Source organism: Harpia harpyja, chromosome 9, assembly GCF_026419915.1.
Source record: "Harpia harpyja isolate bHarHar1 chromosome 9, bHarHar1 primary haplotype, whole genome shotgun sequence".
NCBI classification, from domain to species: domain Eukaryota; kingdom Metazoa; phylum Chordata; class Aves; order Accipitriformes; family Accipitridae; genus Harpia; species Harpia harpyja.
In genome coordinates this window covers 36414811-36430979 of record NC_068948.1, presented here as the reverse complement: position 1 = coordinate 36430979, position 16169 = coordinate 36414811, and the positions used below count along the sequence as shown (strand labels likewise).

Sequence of the window (16169 nt, the reverse complement as noted above, 5' to 3'; positions counted from 1 at the left end):
AAATAAAAAATTGAATACCCTGAGCTTTTTGCCTCTCTCTCTAAGTTGCCTCCTTGATGCCTCACTGTGTTTAATGGTGCTTTGCCAAGCTGTTGGGAGGAGTACAAAATGAGCGGGGAATTTATAAATGGGACATTAGATGGAGAAATGCTGTTATGGGCTTGGTGATCTGAGGAGTACAACAGCAGAACAGATTTCGCCTTAGGGCTGGATAGGAGAGATGCATCCCTGCAACTCCTAAGTACTAGCAAAGCCATTTAGAGTTGTTAGAAATCTTTGTTGGGGGATTATCTAGAAAAAGGTCTTTAAAAACTTCATCTACTCCCAGTGAATATCTGGAGAGAGAGTGGGAACTGAATGCTGAAAAGACAAAGGCTAAAATAAAGGGTGGTTTTGCATGCAAAGAGTCTCTGCAGTTTACTCTTGATTAAAAACAAGCAGAAAAGCCTTGGGTGTGACTTTCTTTAAATTCAAACAAGATCGAAGCTGAATTTTCCACCTCTAGGGATCACAGGACTTCAGCCTTTTATTGCTGTTGCGATTTACAGTCTCGTATGATGAAGTGTGCTGAGGCCATTTTCCCAATTCTTCAGATGGAATTTAGTTCTAATTCCAGGTGGGGTTTAAGAGTTGACATTAATTAAACTTTTGAAAGTAAGGGGGTTTTTTAGTTGTTTATTGAGAGAGGAATTTCAGTTTTTCAAGCTGGAGAGAAAGTTTTTCAAAACTGTTAAACTCTACTCTGCAATCCTTTCTTCCTGGCCTCTTCAATTCTGAGATTTGTTCCTTCTCTCTTACAGATGAATGATGCCCACCCTTATCTATGGTTTGTTTGTATTTTGGTTTGGTTTTTTCGTGGTAAGGGTTTTTTTGTGTGTGTGTGTGGCTTTGTTTTTTTTAATGGACAGCTGGTTTTGCTTTTCCATATAGAAATTTCTTTGCTCCAGTTTTCCAGTTTATTATTTTGCATTACGTTAGTGCCTGGAGAACTTAACTGAGATCACAACCTTGTTATTGTAGGTGATGTTCTCATATGAATAGTAAAATAAGTCTGTTGCATTTGCAGCCTACACAGACAAAGGGTGAGGGGAAATAAATAGTAATACCCTTATTTGTTGGACATGGAACAGCAGCACAGGAAAAGCAACTTGTCTGAGATTGGACAAAGTCTATGGCAGAGCAAGATCTTCTGCCTTAACTGCTTTGTTATGGAGGTGCCTTGACTGACATGCTGGCTATGGGTAGCATCAGACTGGCTTCTGCTCCTGCAAGTTATACAGCCCATAGGTAGATAAGATGATTGTTGCTCTGAGAGGCATTTTCCAGATTGGTTTTGGTGAACACTTACAGTCTGAAATCAGAGGTTTTTAGGAGCTAACAATGCCTTCCCATAGGATTTGAAGATAACAAGCCTCTTCTAGGATTTGCAATGAATTGCAGTATATAAATGGTGACTAGCAGTAACTGACATCAGTTTAGGCCACCACAGTACTTGACAAGCAAATAAATATTTAGGTCAGATGCCAAACAAAAAATAAGGTATAATAAAGCATTTGTGGACTAGAGCTTGGGAAACTGGGTTGTCTTTGAATGCCATCTGTGGTAGCCCTTTGTCAGTTTTTTGAATAAGGGTAAGGATTTGAATTTGCTATGGAAAAAAAATGCAATTTATTTCACAATTAGGGTGTGAAGACATAAGCATGAAGGTCAGATGTTCAAAGAGGAAATGACATGTTGTATTTGCATCTGTATTTTATAACAGTGTATGTCTTTGCTCTTTGGGACTGACAGTTCCTAGAAAGATGGAGAGCTTATTCTTTAATATGATAGCCTGCCTCAGGTAATTGCTCGATGGCACAGTTAAAACAGATATCTTGCAGTAAGAGAGGCTCAGTGTCATTGAAAATGTTCTTTCAATGTGCAGTGATGTACAGTGTACAGATAATGCAGCTGTATTAAGGAACAGTGTAGGGTTAGGCAACAACAGTGGCGTGAATCCTGATAGCTATTTACTATCCTTTCATAGATGAAGGGAAATAGAAGGGACAATAAATTGGATGCAGATAAAGGTCTTTTTGAAATCCTCTAGTACCAGAGGGCTGTAAGGGAGCTTTTGTGTAAATGGTTATTGTGCTAACTATTCCTAAAGTGAAATTCAGCCTTGTGCAGGAAACCACTTAAAGTCCACATATTGCTTGAGAGTGCTGAAAAGAAAGTTGACATGAACTCTAAGTGGTCCATGTGCAGCATTTGATGTAAAAATCATTGCATTGGTTTCCTGTACAAGTGCAGCTTGTTTTAGTGATCAAATTCCTTTTTAAATGTGCCTGTGCGGCGATCTTATGTTGCAGATGCTAACTGGGTAATTTTGCTCTCCAATAATAAATGTATATTGCAAGTGAAGGTGTGACCTTTGGCATGGGTAAACCTACACAAGCTACTTCTTTTAATCTAGCTGCCATGTAGAACATATCATAACCTATTGTTTTCCAAGCTAACTAGATATATCATCAGCTACTTAAGCTACTTCTGCATAGATTGATGATGCTTGCTATTGCCACTAATACCAACTACAGCACTGTCAGTCCCCTCAGCAAAGTCAGCAGGGTTATATCACAGTATGACTTGAAGATCTGATCTTTAAACTCTCCTTTCCTTTCAACAGTGACTGAGAGTCGAGGGATCCTGGAGAGTATACAGAGATTTTCTTTACTGCCAACTTACTTGCCTGTGACCTATCGTATCCACAATGCAGATGTTTCCTTCTTTCTTAAGGAAGCCAACCAGGATATTATGAGGAATTCTAGCTTGCAGTCCCGAGTGGAATCCTTTCTTATCTACAAATCCAAGAGGCCACCTGTGTTAAATGCCAGCTATGGACCTTTTTCTATTGAACAAGTAGTGCCCCAGGACTTAATGTTGTCTTCAAATCCATTTGCATCTACTAACAAGTTCTCCTTTAATTGGAAACTTAAGGCCTTCATAATGAGCGACAAAATTTACCCAAGCAAGCCCAAAGTCCAGGTCCTGTTCTATGTTGTGGGCAGGGACTGGGATGACTACAGCACCACGGAACGGCTGCCCTGCCTGCGGGTGTTTGCCTTTCGAGAGACGCGGGAAGTCAGAGGCAGCTGCAGGCTGAAAGGGGATCTGGGGTTGTGTGTGGCAGAGCTGGAGCTCCTGCCAAGCTGGTTTAACCCCCCCACGGTTGTTGCTGGCCGTAAGAAACCAATGGATCAGTCTGAAGGGAGCCCTGTGGAGCTTTACTATGCCATACAACCAGGAGACGAGAAAGGGGAATGCACCAAGGAGGATGTAAGGAAAAGTAATGGGATCCGACCAGGGCGCAATGACATTGATGAGTCAGGACCTCCCTTGCAGAGGATTGGAAGTGTTTTCCTTTACCAGACACATGCTGGCCCTTCTTTAAATGAAATGAGATTGGATAATAATATTGCCATCCAGTATGCACCAAAGCCTGTCAAGCAAGGTGACATTTTGACTTTCCTTGTATCTGTTGCTAAAAATTCAACAGAAGATCAGTTCACGCTGAGGTAAGGCTGTTTTGTGTTTCTTTGGTACCTTATTTTTTGTTTCTCTACTCTTGGTATGGGAAGTCAGTTTCTCATGTATAAATTGCTGCTCTACAGAAATTGTATCACAGTTGATTGATGTGATGTTTCTCCTGTTGTTCAGTCTAATATAGTATGAATTGTCTGAGATGTGATCTCTTTGAGTGAGAAAGGCCTTTTCTTGAGGCTGTCCTTTGAGTACTTCTTATAAAAACTTGAAATAGTAGAGCTGGGACCTATCTATGTGCTAATAGGAGATAACATTTAAAGTCTCCTGAGCTGGAGTTTGCAGTCCTCCTAATCTTTCATTGAACTCGTGTTAAGATTAGTAAAGCTCAAATCTGCAAAGGTATTTATAGGAAGTGAGCAAGAATTAGGCATCTAAGTAGGATTTATATGCTTAAATATCTCTCCCCAACTTGTTTTAAGCCTGGTTCTGTTTTATAGGATGTTCGAGGTTCCTAAGTATTATGGATATACCAAAACCATTTCTGAAGATGAAAAATACCTGAGGATGGTAGTGGTTGTTTTTTTGAACGTAACGTCAAATGCCGCATTGGTTTATTTTGCTGCTTTCCAAGCACTGGGGTATTACAGTGGGAAGCTCACTATAACCACCAATATAGTACAAGAAAGAACAGCAAAGACAGCAAAGACTATCAGGCTGTACTGTGGCAAACTGAGAGCAGATGTGCATTGCATGCAAGTGAGACTGTCCAGTTGTCTTTTCAAGTTTGCCAATCTGTGTTCCAGCACTATAAACTAGGGGTGTGCAGCTGACACATGGAAGATTGGTGTGTGTAGAGCTAATTTCATTCTTTTATCCCTTACCAATTACTCGTGTCAGCTCTTTTAGAACTGGAGGTAAGTGTCACATTCTGGATTCGGACATTGACTGACTCGTATTGGGTGTTTGTCCCAGAAATGACCATTGGTGCCAAAGCTCACAAAACATACCTTCCAAAGAGGAGGTGCATCATAAGAGGGAGCAATGAACTCCCTGCTCTTACAAATGTCACAGATGCACCAGAGCCAACAGCTGTGCTGAGCACTAGAGATGCTTGGTGCCTTCACTCTGACTTGGTACAAAATACACTCTCCTTTCTCTGGTGCCTATACATCTCAAACTCTGAAAATCTCTGGCTAAAGTCACCTGGATATAGTTCAGGGTTCAATTATTAAAATGGCATAAAGCTGTAAATGCAACGTTGAACTTGGATGTATACCTCATACTGGAGTAAGTCAGGTTTAACTCCACTGACCTAAGTAGTAAGGGCTCAAACTGGTCATTCTCATTATTTCCCCCCTCCCCCAGGGAGATTTGTGTGGGATTTCTGGGGGAAGTGGTTTGCCACAAAATCAGGTCATACTTCTTTGCAATTGTGTGATATATAAACTGAATAACCACAGCACTTAGCTGCTGACTCGAGGACAGTTATTTCCTCTTCATCTGGTAGAGGACAAACACCACTAGGATATCTACTTTCTTTACCATATCAGGTTTTAATTTTCTGAGTTGTTTCCTGAGTGACTAATTTCAAGACGGACAACCTGAGTTCCTCATGGTAGAGCATTCAGGGATGCCTTTCTATTTTTCTCTATACTAATGACTTTAAAGGGATATTATTTCAGACATGCATGGAAAATTCTACTACATATGAAAATTGGTTTAAATATAAACATTAAAAACCTTTTCTATCTAAGAGCAAATTAAGGTAAAAACTGTTCATTGTTTTTACTCTGTAAATGCAGGGTCTAAGAAATCTGACGACTTCTATATTTGTGAGCTGTGATCAGTTAAAAGTAGAGCTAGTTATAACCATGATAATTATGTAGGTTTATAAAATTTTCAAAAATCTTACTTTGTTTAAATTAGGATGAAAACTGAACACCTGAACTTCTAAATGAATTCTTCTAAAATTAATTTTCTGGAACAAAAAGGAAACTATGTGTTTGAATTTTAGCTTTTTATTTTGAGATCTAAGGTATCATAAAACAGAAAAAAAAGCTAAAAATAGATAGCAAATGTCAGTTCAAAATGAAAAATGTGGCATTTTCTTCTTCAAAAACATCAGTTTGCTGTTACCTTTTAAATACAAACTTCTGTAACAGCTTGCTGTTACTCATGTCACTTTCATGAGTTTTGATTTCTCTTGACCTGCTTTTCTAACAGTAGCTGGCTTTCAGACTATAATCTGCTGCAATATCAGAGTAGTTATAATATCTGTTCTACTGTGCTTCTAAAGCACCATTGCCTGTCTGTCTTTGATCTAGCTACAGCATGTCTAAGCTTCTGTTTGGTTGTTTTCTTGGTCAGAATTGTAGTATCTATGTTCTGCATTCATCCCTCTATGACATGTACATAGCTAATTCAGTTTTTGGTGGTTGTTAATTTATACATATCTTCTGCTGTAAGGGAAAAAGCAACTATCAGGTAAGAACAAAAAAATGAGCTTGATTAAATGCTTTGGCTTAAATTCTTTTTTTATATTGGGATTTCCTATAATCCCAGTGTCAGACAACATACTAATGCCTGTTTCATGGCCCTCTCTTTAGGAGTAAATGTCCCTCTAAGTGATCAGATATTGAAGTAGCCTTTGACTGAAATAAGGCCCTATTTCAGGATTGGAAATCTTACATGTCAGTCTAGTATATCCATTATCCATAACTAAATGATCTTTAAAGGTCCATTCCAACCCAAACCATTCTATGATTACACTATATAGGTTCTCTTTTGACATGGTCAACTAAACAAAAGACTGTGTTTGTGATATGCTGCCTGTTCTGATTTCAGAACAGACTCTCCAGTTGGCATTGTGTAAAAGCCATCAGAGACCTCTTCTGTGACCCAATCAAGTTTTAAATCCTAAAACTTTAAATTCTCTTGCTTTGTAGAGGTACAGACATTGGGTCAGGGTAGAATGAAAGAAACTTCATCCTGTTAGAACATGTAAATATGAGGGCATGAAGAGACATGTAAAAAGTCCTCCATTCTGTCAGTTGAGATGGAGCAAAAAGCAGTAGAAATGACCCATTTGTGTAAATAATCAATAAAATGATTGATCAAAATACCTAGGAAAGCATAACAGACCTTGTCCACTCAGAAATGGTGAGTCTAAGGAAAAAACCTGCAGTTTGGGGAGAGGAAGAGCAGTCTCTGGCCTCAGCTGTTACACAGAAGGTCCCTCTGTATTTTCCAGATGATCCCTTTTTCCTATACACCGTATGGATTTTCACTGATGGCCAGTTTTTATATTTCTAAATGAAAAAACCTATGCCTGTTATGCAATATAAACTAAATGGGGAGAATGCAGGATTGCACACTAAAACCCACTATGTGATCAGATTACTTCTAAGGGCTATAAAGTAACGTGTTTCAAGATGCCTTGTTTCACCAGACTGATTTTCAACAGGCCGCTTCAGAACTGGGACTTAACTTTAACAAACTCCTGGCTGTTTTCAGCTTTGGTGTTCCAAGGTTCGGAAGGGAATCCCAAGGGTGTAGGGAAAACCTTGTTAGACCCTTAGTTTGTGAAGACCGTAAATGAATTCTGTGGGTGTCTGTTGCATCTGGTTAATAAGAGGCTAGTATGGCTAGCACTGCCAGCTGTTGTCATATAATGAAGATATCAAATTTCTTCTTGCAGACACAGATTCAGTACCCAATAATCTGTAAGCTTCCAGGGAGACTTCAAGTGAGTCAGTTAATCTGTCGCCACCCCCTTTCCCTTTCTCTAACCTGGCAGTAATGGGAATAGTGACTACTTCCATGCTGTGTCCTCTGATTGCAATGGCAGTACTGCTCCTTGGGACAAAAAGTGGTGTGCTGGTGGCTGTTGTGCACTGCAACTGATATTGGTCTTTATGGTTTCTGCTCCTATATTGTAAATACAGCAATACAGCCAGAGTGTGCTGCATCTGTCTGGTGTCTTCTCACTCTGATCTCCTCTCTGATAAAGGAAAGCCCCCCCCCCCCATGAGAAAATTGTATTAATTTTTATTTTGAAACAGTCCCTTATTTTTAGAAGCTCTACCTTGAGTGGCAGCAAGAATTGGAACTGTATTCATAAAGTGAGGCCAAGGGCTGCTGGCAAAATGCTTTTACCATTGCTTTTGCTCCAGTGGACTGGAAATCATGGCTTGAACAGATGGAAAATATAGGATATACAGGTCAAAAAAAAGAAATGGACATGCAAAACAACCAGAAGTCAAAAATTACTCATCATTACTGAATATTTTTTTTTGTTTCAAAACAATTGTGTTTAGAGTAAGCTCTATCCCTTTTCTAATAGGAAATTGTCTCCAAGGGGAACCTTCTAGAAACTGCTAAATACTAGAATATATAGGGAAAGGTATGTTTGGGTTTTTTTCTCATACTGCTCTTCTGCATAGTAGAAGATTTAGAGTAGTGAATGTGAAACTGATGGACTGTTTTTAATTTTGTGAAAGAGTTGGACCATAAGGGCCAAGGTCTAGGTTTTGTTTTTTAATGAACTGGAGAAATTAAAAATATTTGTCTTGACTCTGTATGGGTGTGAGAGTTAGAGGAAAGGAAGGAAGGAGATAAAATGGAAATGATGGATAAATACGGAATACTGCTGTAAGCACCAGGTTGTAAGCTTGGACTGGAGCGCTGAGCCTTAAGAAACTGACTGATTTCTTGGCTTAATTCACACACTTGTTTCCTCTTTGGTCTTGGCCAAGTCACTTAACCTCTCTGAAGCCATTTTATCACTGCTAATATCAACAATTATTTGAAGATGACATGCTGTATACAAGCAACGAGCAATTATATCTTCCCAGTGAAGCAGTATTAAATGCCTTTATAAAATAAGTGATTGAATGTCCTGTGCCTTTATGCTATTATCTTCTCTCCTTTTGAATGCAAATTAATTATTCATTGTATTCTTTGTAACTAGCCACATGGGAGGGTTGTGTGCAGAGGCACAAATAGTGTCGTACATCCTAGCCCAAAGAGAGCTGCTGTAGAGCCCACAGCTGTGCCTGTGTGATCAAAGGCAAACCTCAAAGACCCTTAACACTGACCAGCCCTGGACATACAGCCTATGCAGTCCCAGAGACTGTTTTGTCATCTTTTTGCAAGCTGATGACCAGAGAAGGCTGAAGACTCTCTATCCTTCCCATCAAACCTGAAGTTTGTGGAAAATGTTCTAGTCTATTTCGTTTCACTGGTTTGCTCCAAATTTCAAGATATGTATACTGGAAACCGAATTGAAAGGAAATCTTTATCTGAAGTTTTTTGCTGAGAATGGAAAACATATAAAGTATTATTTCATGTCAGTCCTTCAAAATGCTTTCAGTAATTAATGCTTCAAAGCTTCCAGTGTTATGCAATTACAATTCCTGTTTGCTGCAAGCCCAAATTACTGCTGGTTATTAACACTGTGCTGTGTTACATACATTACAATTAGTATATGTAGGGATGCCGTAGTTTTCCAAACTTAGGAACATGAGTTTTCTGAATCTACAGTGTAGATATAGTTCTTTTTTATTAGCATGTTTCTGCTGAGCCTAATAAATATAACCTTCCTTTGTGTTTAAAAGTTGACAGTATTGATACTTTCTGCTTGCAACCTTTCAGGTTTGTTTTCCCATTTCTGGAAATGAATCAACAAAGAAATGGTAGAGATGGAATTGCCTTAAGGTACTTAATGTCAGACACGGATGTATTCATGAGTGAAAAAAGTTGTAGCTTTTTTTTTTATTCAATTTATAATTATACTTAGTAAATCATGTGTGCTAAATTATATACAGTTATTACCCTGAAAGAAGTAAATGCAGTTCCGACAGCAACTGATGATTGTAGATCCTCTAGTTTCCCAAATCTGATTATCCCCCGCCCTCCCCCCCCAAAAATGTAGAAAAACATTATTTTCTTTTCTTGATTCTGAAATGGACTCGAGGATAGCAGAGTTTACCAGGACATTGGGATATGTGCATTTTTGTTGCATCCACCTCTTTTCACATTGTGATGTGGACTTTGCCAGAAATTGACAGTATGGCATAGTATGCCAGGGTCAGATCATAGAATCATAGAATCATTTAGGTTGGAAAAGACCTTCAAGATCATTGAGTCCAACCATCATCCATGCCCGCTAAACCATGTTATGGAGTACCCCGTCTATGCGTTTTTTGAATACCTCCAGAGATGGTGACTCAACCACTTCCCTGGGCAGCCTATTCCAATGTTTGACAACCCTCTCAGTAAAGAAATTTTTCCTAATATCTAACCTAAATCTCCCTTGCTGCAACTTGAGGCCATTTCCTATCTCCAGCCACCTGACAGAAGAGACCAGCACCCACCTCACTACAACCCCCCTTCAGGTAGTTGTAGAGAGCGATAAGGTCTCCCCTCAGCCTCCTCTTCTCTAAACTAAACAGCCCCAGCTCCCTCAGCTGCTCCTCATAAGATTTGTGCTCCAGGCCCCTCACCAACTTGGTTGCCCTCCTCTGGACACGCTCCAGCAGCTCAATGTCTTTCCTGTAGTGAGGGGCCCAAAACTGAACACAGTACTTGAGGTGCGGCCTCACCAGTGCCGAGTACAGGGGAACAACCACCTCCCTGCTCCTGCTGGCCACACTGTTCCTGATACAGGCTAGGATGCGATTGGCCTTCTTGGCCACCTGGGCACACCGCTGGCTCATATTCAGCCAGCTGTCAACCAGCACGCCCAGGTCTTTCTCTGCCGGGCAGCTTTCCAGCCACTCTTCCCCAAGCCTGTAGCGCTGCATGGGGTTGCCATGACCGAAGTGCAGGACCCGGCACTCGGCCTTGTTGAACTTCGTACGATTGGCCTCAGCCCATCGATCCAGCCTGTCCAGATCTCTCTGTAGAGCCTCCCTACCCTCAAGCAGATCGACCCTGCCTCCCAACTTGGTGTCGTCTGCAAACTTGCTGAGGGTGCACTCGATCCCCTCATCCAAATCATCGATAAAGATATTAAACAGAACAGGGCCCAACACCGAGCCCTGGGGAACACCACTTGTGACCCGCCGCCAACTGGATTTCACCCCATTCACCACTACCCTCTGGGCTCGGCCATCCAGCCAGTTTTTCACCCAGTGAATAGTGCACTTATCCAGGCCACGAGACGCCAGCTTCTCAAGGAGTATGCCATGAAAGACAGTGTCAAAGGCCTTGCTGAAGTCAAGGTAGATAATATCCACAGCCTTTCCCTCATCCACTAGGCAGGTCACCTGGTCATAGAAGGAGATCGGGTTGGTCAAGCAGGACCTGCCTTTCATAAACCCATGCTGACCGGGCCCTATCCCCTGCTTGTCCTGGACTTGTCACGTGAGTGCTGTCAAGACAAACCATTCCATAATCTTCCCCGGTACCGAGGTCAGGCTGACAGGCCCGTAGTTCCCCGGATCCTCCCTCTGACCCTTCTTGTAAATGGGAGTCACATTGGCAAGCCTCCAGTCCTCTGGGACCTCCCCTGCTGACCAGGAACGCTGATAGATGACAGAGAGTGTCTTGGCAAGGACCTCTGCCAGTTCCCTCAGTACTCTTGGATGGATCCCATCAGGTCCCATAGATTTGTGAGTGTCCAGATGGCATAGTAGGTCCCTAACTAATTCCTCATGGATTAAGGGGGGTATATTCTGCTCTTCATCTTTGCCTTCTAGCTCAGGGGGCGGAGTACCCTGAGGATAACTGGTCTCCCTGTTGAAGAGTGAGACAAAGAAGGCATTAAGTACCTCAGCCTTTTCCTCATCTCTGGTGGCAAGCATGGGCAGCATGAAGCATCCCAGTGCATGGGGAGGGATGCAGGATCTAATGCTGCTCCCATTTATGAGAAGTGCATTCTGTTTTTATTTTAAGCTGCAATGTTGTTTGTGTTACTATTCTTGCATGTCCTTTTCGCTAATGCTTAGCATATGAGAGATGTATCCTTTGATTATCTGGTAAAGCCCAACTCCACTGTGGTTTGTTTGTTGTTTTGGGTTTGTTTTTTTTTCCCCCTAGTTCATACGCTTTGCCAGAAGTATCTGCAGCAGAAGCATGAGAGTAATTCGACTTTTCACTGAGCATCCAATAGCTTCACCTCTCCCTCTAGTATAGTCTACAGCATGCACTGCCTTATTATAATTCCTACACTTGTGTCCTCCAATAATAGAGTTTCATGGTGGAAACTTGCATTTAAGGGCTGAACTCCCCAGAAAGGGTGGGTAAGAACTGGTTGTTGGTAACAGGACTTTGGATATGGCCATGTAATAAGGCAGAGCTTTTTAGGCTTCGTAAGCCCCATACGTTCACAGGATCTCTCCAGAGTTGTTCAACACAGGGATGTGGCTTCTTGGCATTTGTGTGCTCTGTTGGGTGATATCTGAGGGGAGAGAGTTCACCTACCACCGCTGCAGCCCAAGGTGCTCCAGGATTAAGCTTGAAGTAAGCTTCCAGTGGGCTGATATAAGTGCCTGCACAGTGAAAGCACTCTTACTGTTTTGCTCTCCTACGGCAAGTAGATTTATATGCAAAATACATACTTTGCAAACAGTTCTTTTTTGCTCTCCTGCTTACCTGGGGCTTTCACTCTTTTCTCTTTCCTGGGAACGTGCTTTCTTCCCTGCTGAGATCAGCTAAGTTCATATTATAGTGTATGATGACCTTACTGCAAGCACGGGAGATGATGGCAAGAAGTGAGAACATGTGTCATGCAGTCGAGGATGTGTAGGAGTGCAAAGGGGTATGGGAATTATGTGTTCTGAAGAGAGGACCTTTTCACTGGCATTTTATTGCCAGGAATTGGAATGGGTTTATATGAAGATCTAAATAGAGAAAATTAGTTAATTGTGTTGTCTGCTTAGTTCTGCTTTTCCTTTTACGTGTGTGACCTAATGCATTCAAGAGATGCTGCTGGAGTGGAAAAATAAACTCCAAGAGATGAAAGAAAACCTTGTGATTGACAGAAGCGATTGGAAGCTGGGAGACGAGCTTTGCTATTTCTAGCTCTATCATAGGCTTTTCATTGTAACATGGAAATCTAAGACCAACCTAAAAAAGAACTTGATGCTCCAAAATCACACTTAAATAGAATTTAGTTATCTGAATTCAAGTGAGCAGTCCACCAGAACCTTATTCATTTGTCCAGGTGCACAGGATATGAAAGTGATCTAATAGCCTAGGAGGTAGTGCATGTTCCTCAATGCTGTACTTACTATATTGCAAGTGGCATCTACTAAACTGTGGGCCTTGAAGAAGTAGACATCCCTCTCTGATATTTCCTACCAACTTTATCTGTGTAGATCTGTATATGTGATCTTCAAACTTAAATCCTTTAAAGTTAGGCACTGGAATTAATCAAACCAAAGTTCTGGTTTCCCTTGCATCCAATGTGAAATCGCTGGGTGTTTTATGAGGATGCTAAGCTCTGAAATTAACTTTCAGAGGAGTCACAAACTGTGGCCTACAAGGTAATAGGGCCAGTGGTGAGCCTGCCGGTGCATGGTGGATTGAAATAAAGGAGAACCTTTGGGCATCACAGCTGCAGCCAAAGGAAATTTGGGATAAAAATACATGCAGCCACAGGTTTTGAAAAATGAAGTCCTAGTCTTTGCTTTCTTCATCTACTAAGAAGAAATTAGTAATATCTATCCTGGTAAAATGTGCTACTTTTCTGAGATGAATGAACTAACCTGGGATCTTTGGTTAGGAGATATTCAATAAATACAAAGGACAGTTATAATCCACCAAACCCCACAGGTCATCTGCTAGCTCACTTCTGCAATAATGATTGATTTGTTTATTGGTTTGAATTCTATTTGTATTTGAGAAAGGAATATATCCTATCAGCAATTAATTGGAACAGTCCTGAATTATTTAACATTTCATAGGATTTTCCCTTTAGTGTATATATTTTTGTTAACATTAAAAATTGTGAAGGAGAATAAACTCTTAAGAGATTAGGACTGGTTTTCCGGTTAAAGAATTCTGCCTTTGTTTCTCATATCCTTTCATGTTTGTAGTGTTGTGGCCTTAAATGTTTTCTTTAGCTGTTGCTGCCGAGTGAGTAGCTATTGGAAAAATCTTTTCATTTGGAGGAAATCCAGTTTAGCTTCACTAGCAGCAAGATGTGTCCTGATTTTATACTGTTAAGTTGGTCTACACTACCCTAACCTATATATAGTTTGGGGTTTCACTGTCAAACTCTCACCAGATACCCAGAGGAATGAAGTAAAAAGTATAAAATACCATTATTCTTAGGCAATCACTGAAGGTTGTACTGAAAACTTGTAAAACTCTGATATTGTGAGAAAGGTGAGATTTTGGATAAACTGTATCTATGATATTTCTGCATTTGTAAACAAAACTTGGGGGTCAGAAGTATGTAGGTACCATTTTTATAAACTGTTGAGAGGGTCTGTGGTCTGTCTATAGTATTTTTAATGTCGTCTTTCTGATGATAATTGTGGGAATACAGTGAGTGAGCTGAAATTGTGGTAGTGAATAAGCAATGCTCATTGATAATTGGGAAAATTTTTCCTAAAAGGTCCCTAGAGTTTAAGTTACATGAACTTCTCTTATCTGTCATTTTATCTAATAATCGATCAATAATAATCCAGCAAACATGAAAAAGGCTGCATAAATACGTAAGGGTAGCAGAGTCAAGATCATTAGCACTCAATTTATACAGCAAAAAAATTTGAACAAGACTGACATTTTATCAAATTGTTTGTGTGCTCTTCTAGTGCTGAGCTAAATCAAATTTTATTCTTAGTGCTGAAGTAAATCATATTTTAGCAGTAGAAACAATCGGGCAACAAGTGGTGATCTGGAAGGTTACCAGCCACATAAAACTCTGTAATGAGAAGGGATTTTTATCTAGGCCTTAGATTATGTGGCTATTTCATGGTATCCCAACCCTGAATTTGTACCTCCTCTGTCAGGTTGAAAAGAATTCTAGCATGCATTTTTAACTTCCTTCTTCTATAGCTTTGGTTTGTTCTGTCACTTGAACATCCCCTTCCACATTCTTGTTTAAACAACACCTAAAATCTTCTCTTCTCCACGACATACATAACTGACTTCTTTTTTTCCTTCCTCTTCCACTGATCTTGTGGCCTACTTTGGCCAGTTTAAAACTAAGGAGAGAAGAGGAATTAAAAAAAAATTAAAATTTAAAAATTCCTCTGATTCTTTTGAATTATAGCCTCTAAATTTCAGCTGTTCCACTGCTTGGTCTTGATGTAAAAATGAATTTAATATTTTTCCTGGGTTCTTTGTCCTTGCAAAGAACAGGGTAGGGAATGTAAAATTTTCCATTGATGGTTATTTGTTTAGTTTTAAAAAACACCCCAGATCACTGAGTTGGTTACCTGACTGATGGTCACCAGCTCATGATCTTGTCCAGAGGTAATATAAAAGGCTACTGAACTGGAAATACACAGCCCTTAGTGAGCATTAGCTCCCCAGGTTGCGTTGTTTCCTCTGCATTGTCACTTTTTTGGAGCCTTTAGTATAATCTCTTCACCGAGGGACGGTACCATAGGCAAAAGGAAGTTTCTTTTGGCAGCATGACCTTAGCAGATCAGGAAGTCTATATCAGATTATAGCAACTTCTAGAATTCATGTATCTTATGTTAGTGGCTGAATAAGACTGATTTTTAGAAGGCATAAAAAAGTGCATTTAAGGCAACTTCAGGAGATCTGATCTTTCTTCCCTCTTCTTGCTTCTCTCTCTAGCCAAGGTTTGGTAAAATGTCTTTGGCGAAATGTAAGGAATGACCAAAAGACAGCTTCTGGTGCTAAGGAAATCTGAAAACTTAGAACCTGCCTAATCCTTCAGAGGGAAAGGAGGATAAAAGATACAGCAATCTGAGCATTTTTTTTCATAGACTAGAGGCAAAGTGACTGTTTAGGAAAGGCAACAATGTCTGACACTATTTAATAGTACCTTGAGATTTTAAACAGCAGGCTTACAGCATCCTCAAGGTTTCCAGGCCTTGTAGCTTGGTTTGCCCTTTTTGTAAAGGTGGCCTTTAACAAGGTGAATCACTCTTGATGGTCTCCTGGGCTGGCGCCTCAGTCAGATTGTATTCAGTGGCATAAACTAGATAAGCGGCACATTGAAGTAAGTGAGAGTTACGTACTGGCACCTAAGAAGATGATAGTCTTGTGTCTTTATTGTTTCATCGTAATAAATGTTATTTCCTAATATCAGCTTGTGCAGTGACGGCCTTTCTAAAATAGTGCTAAGGTGAAATCACACCTATGCTACTGGCTGGTAAAAGGCTTCACACTCAGACTGATTTTTTTTTTTTTTTTTTCCTTCTGCTGTGTTCAGTATACTGTACAAGTATGAATTAACTTTCATAGCCTATTTATGAGGTACTCAAGCAAATATAATTTTCCCCATCTTCTAGATGGAGAAATAGCTTTCCTACATTTCTAAGCGACTTGCTAATGGCCCCAAAATTGTCAGTAGCAGTACGGAGACAAGTACTTAAGAACTATTGACTTCTAGGGCACTCTATTACCTCCTGTTGCTCTGGCAGATTACATTAAGAAGAAAATAGTTCTTTCTGTTAAAATTATGCCAGTTAAGGTCCTCTGTCTTGAGAATCAAAGTCACA

General features: G+C 40.3%; 1 protein-coding gene across 1 annotated transcript in view; it reads left to right on the top strand.

The window, feature by feature from the left end:
* TMEM132D (transmembrane protein 132D) overlaps window positions 1-16169 on the top strand; it is a 271069-nt gene that overhangs the window by 62950 nt on the left and 191950 nt on the right. Inside the window, exon 2 of the mRNA XM_052797571.1 lies at window positions 2666-3554. Within this exon, the coding sequence (XP_052653531.1) occupies window positions 2666-3554 (889 nt within the window). The remainder of the gene's footprint in view (window positions 1-2665; window positions 3555-16169) is intronic.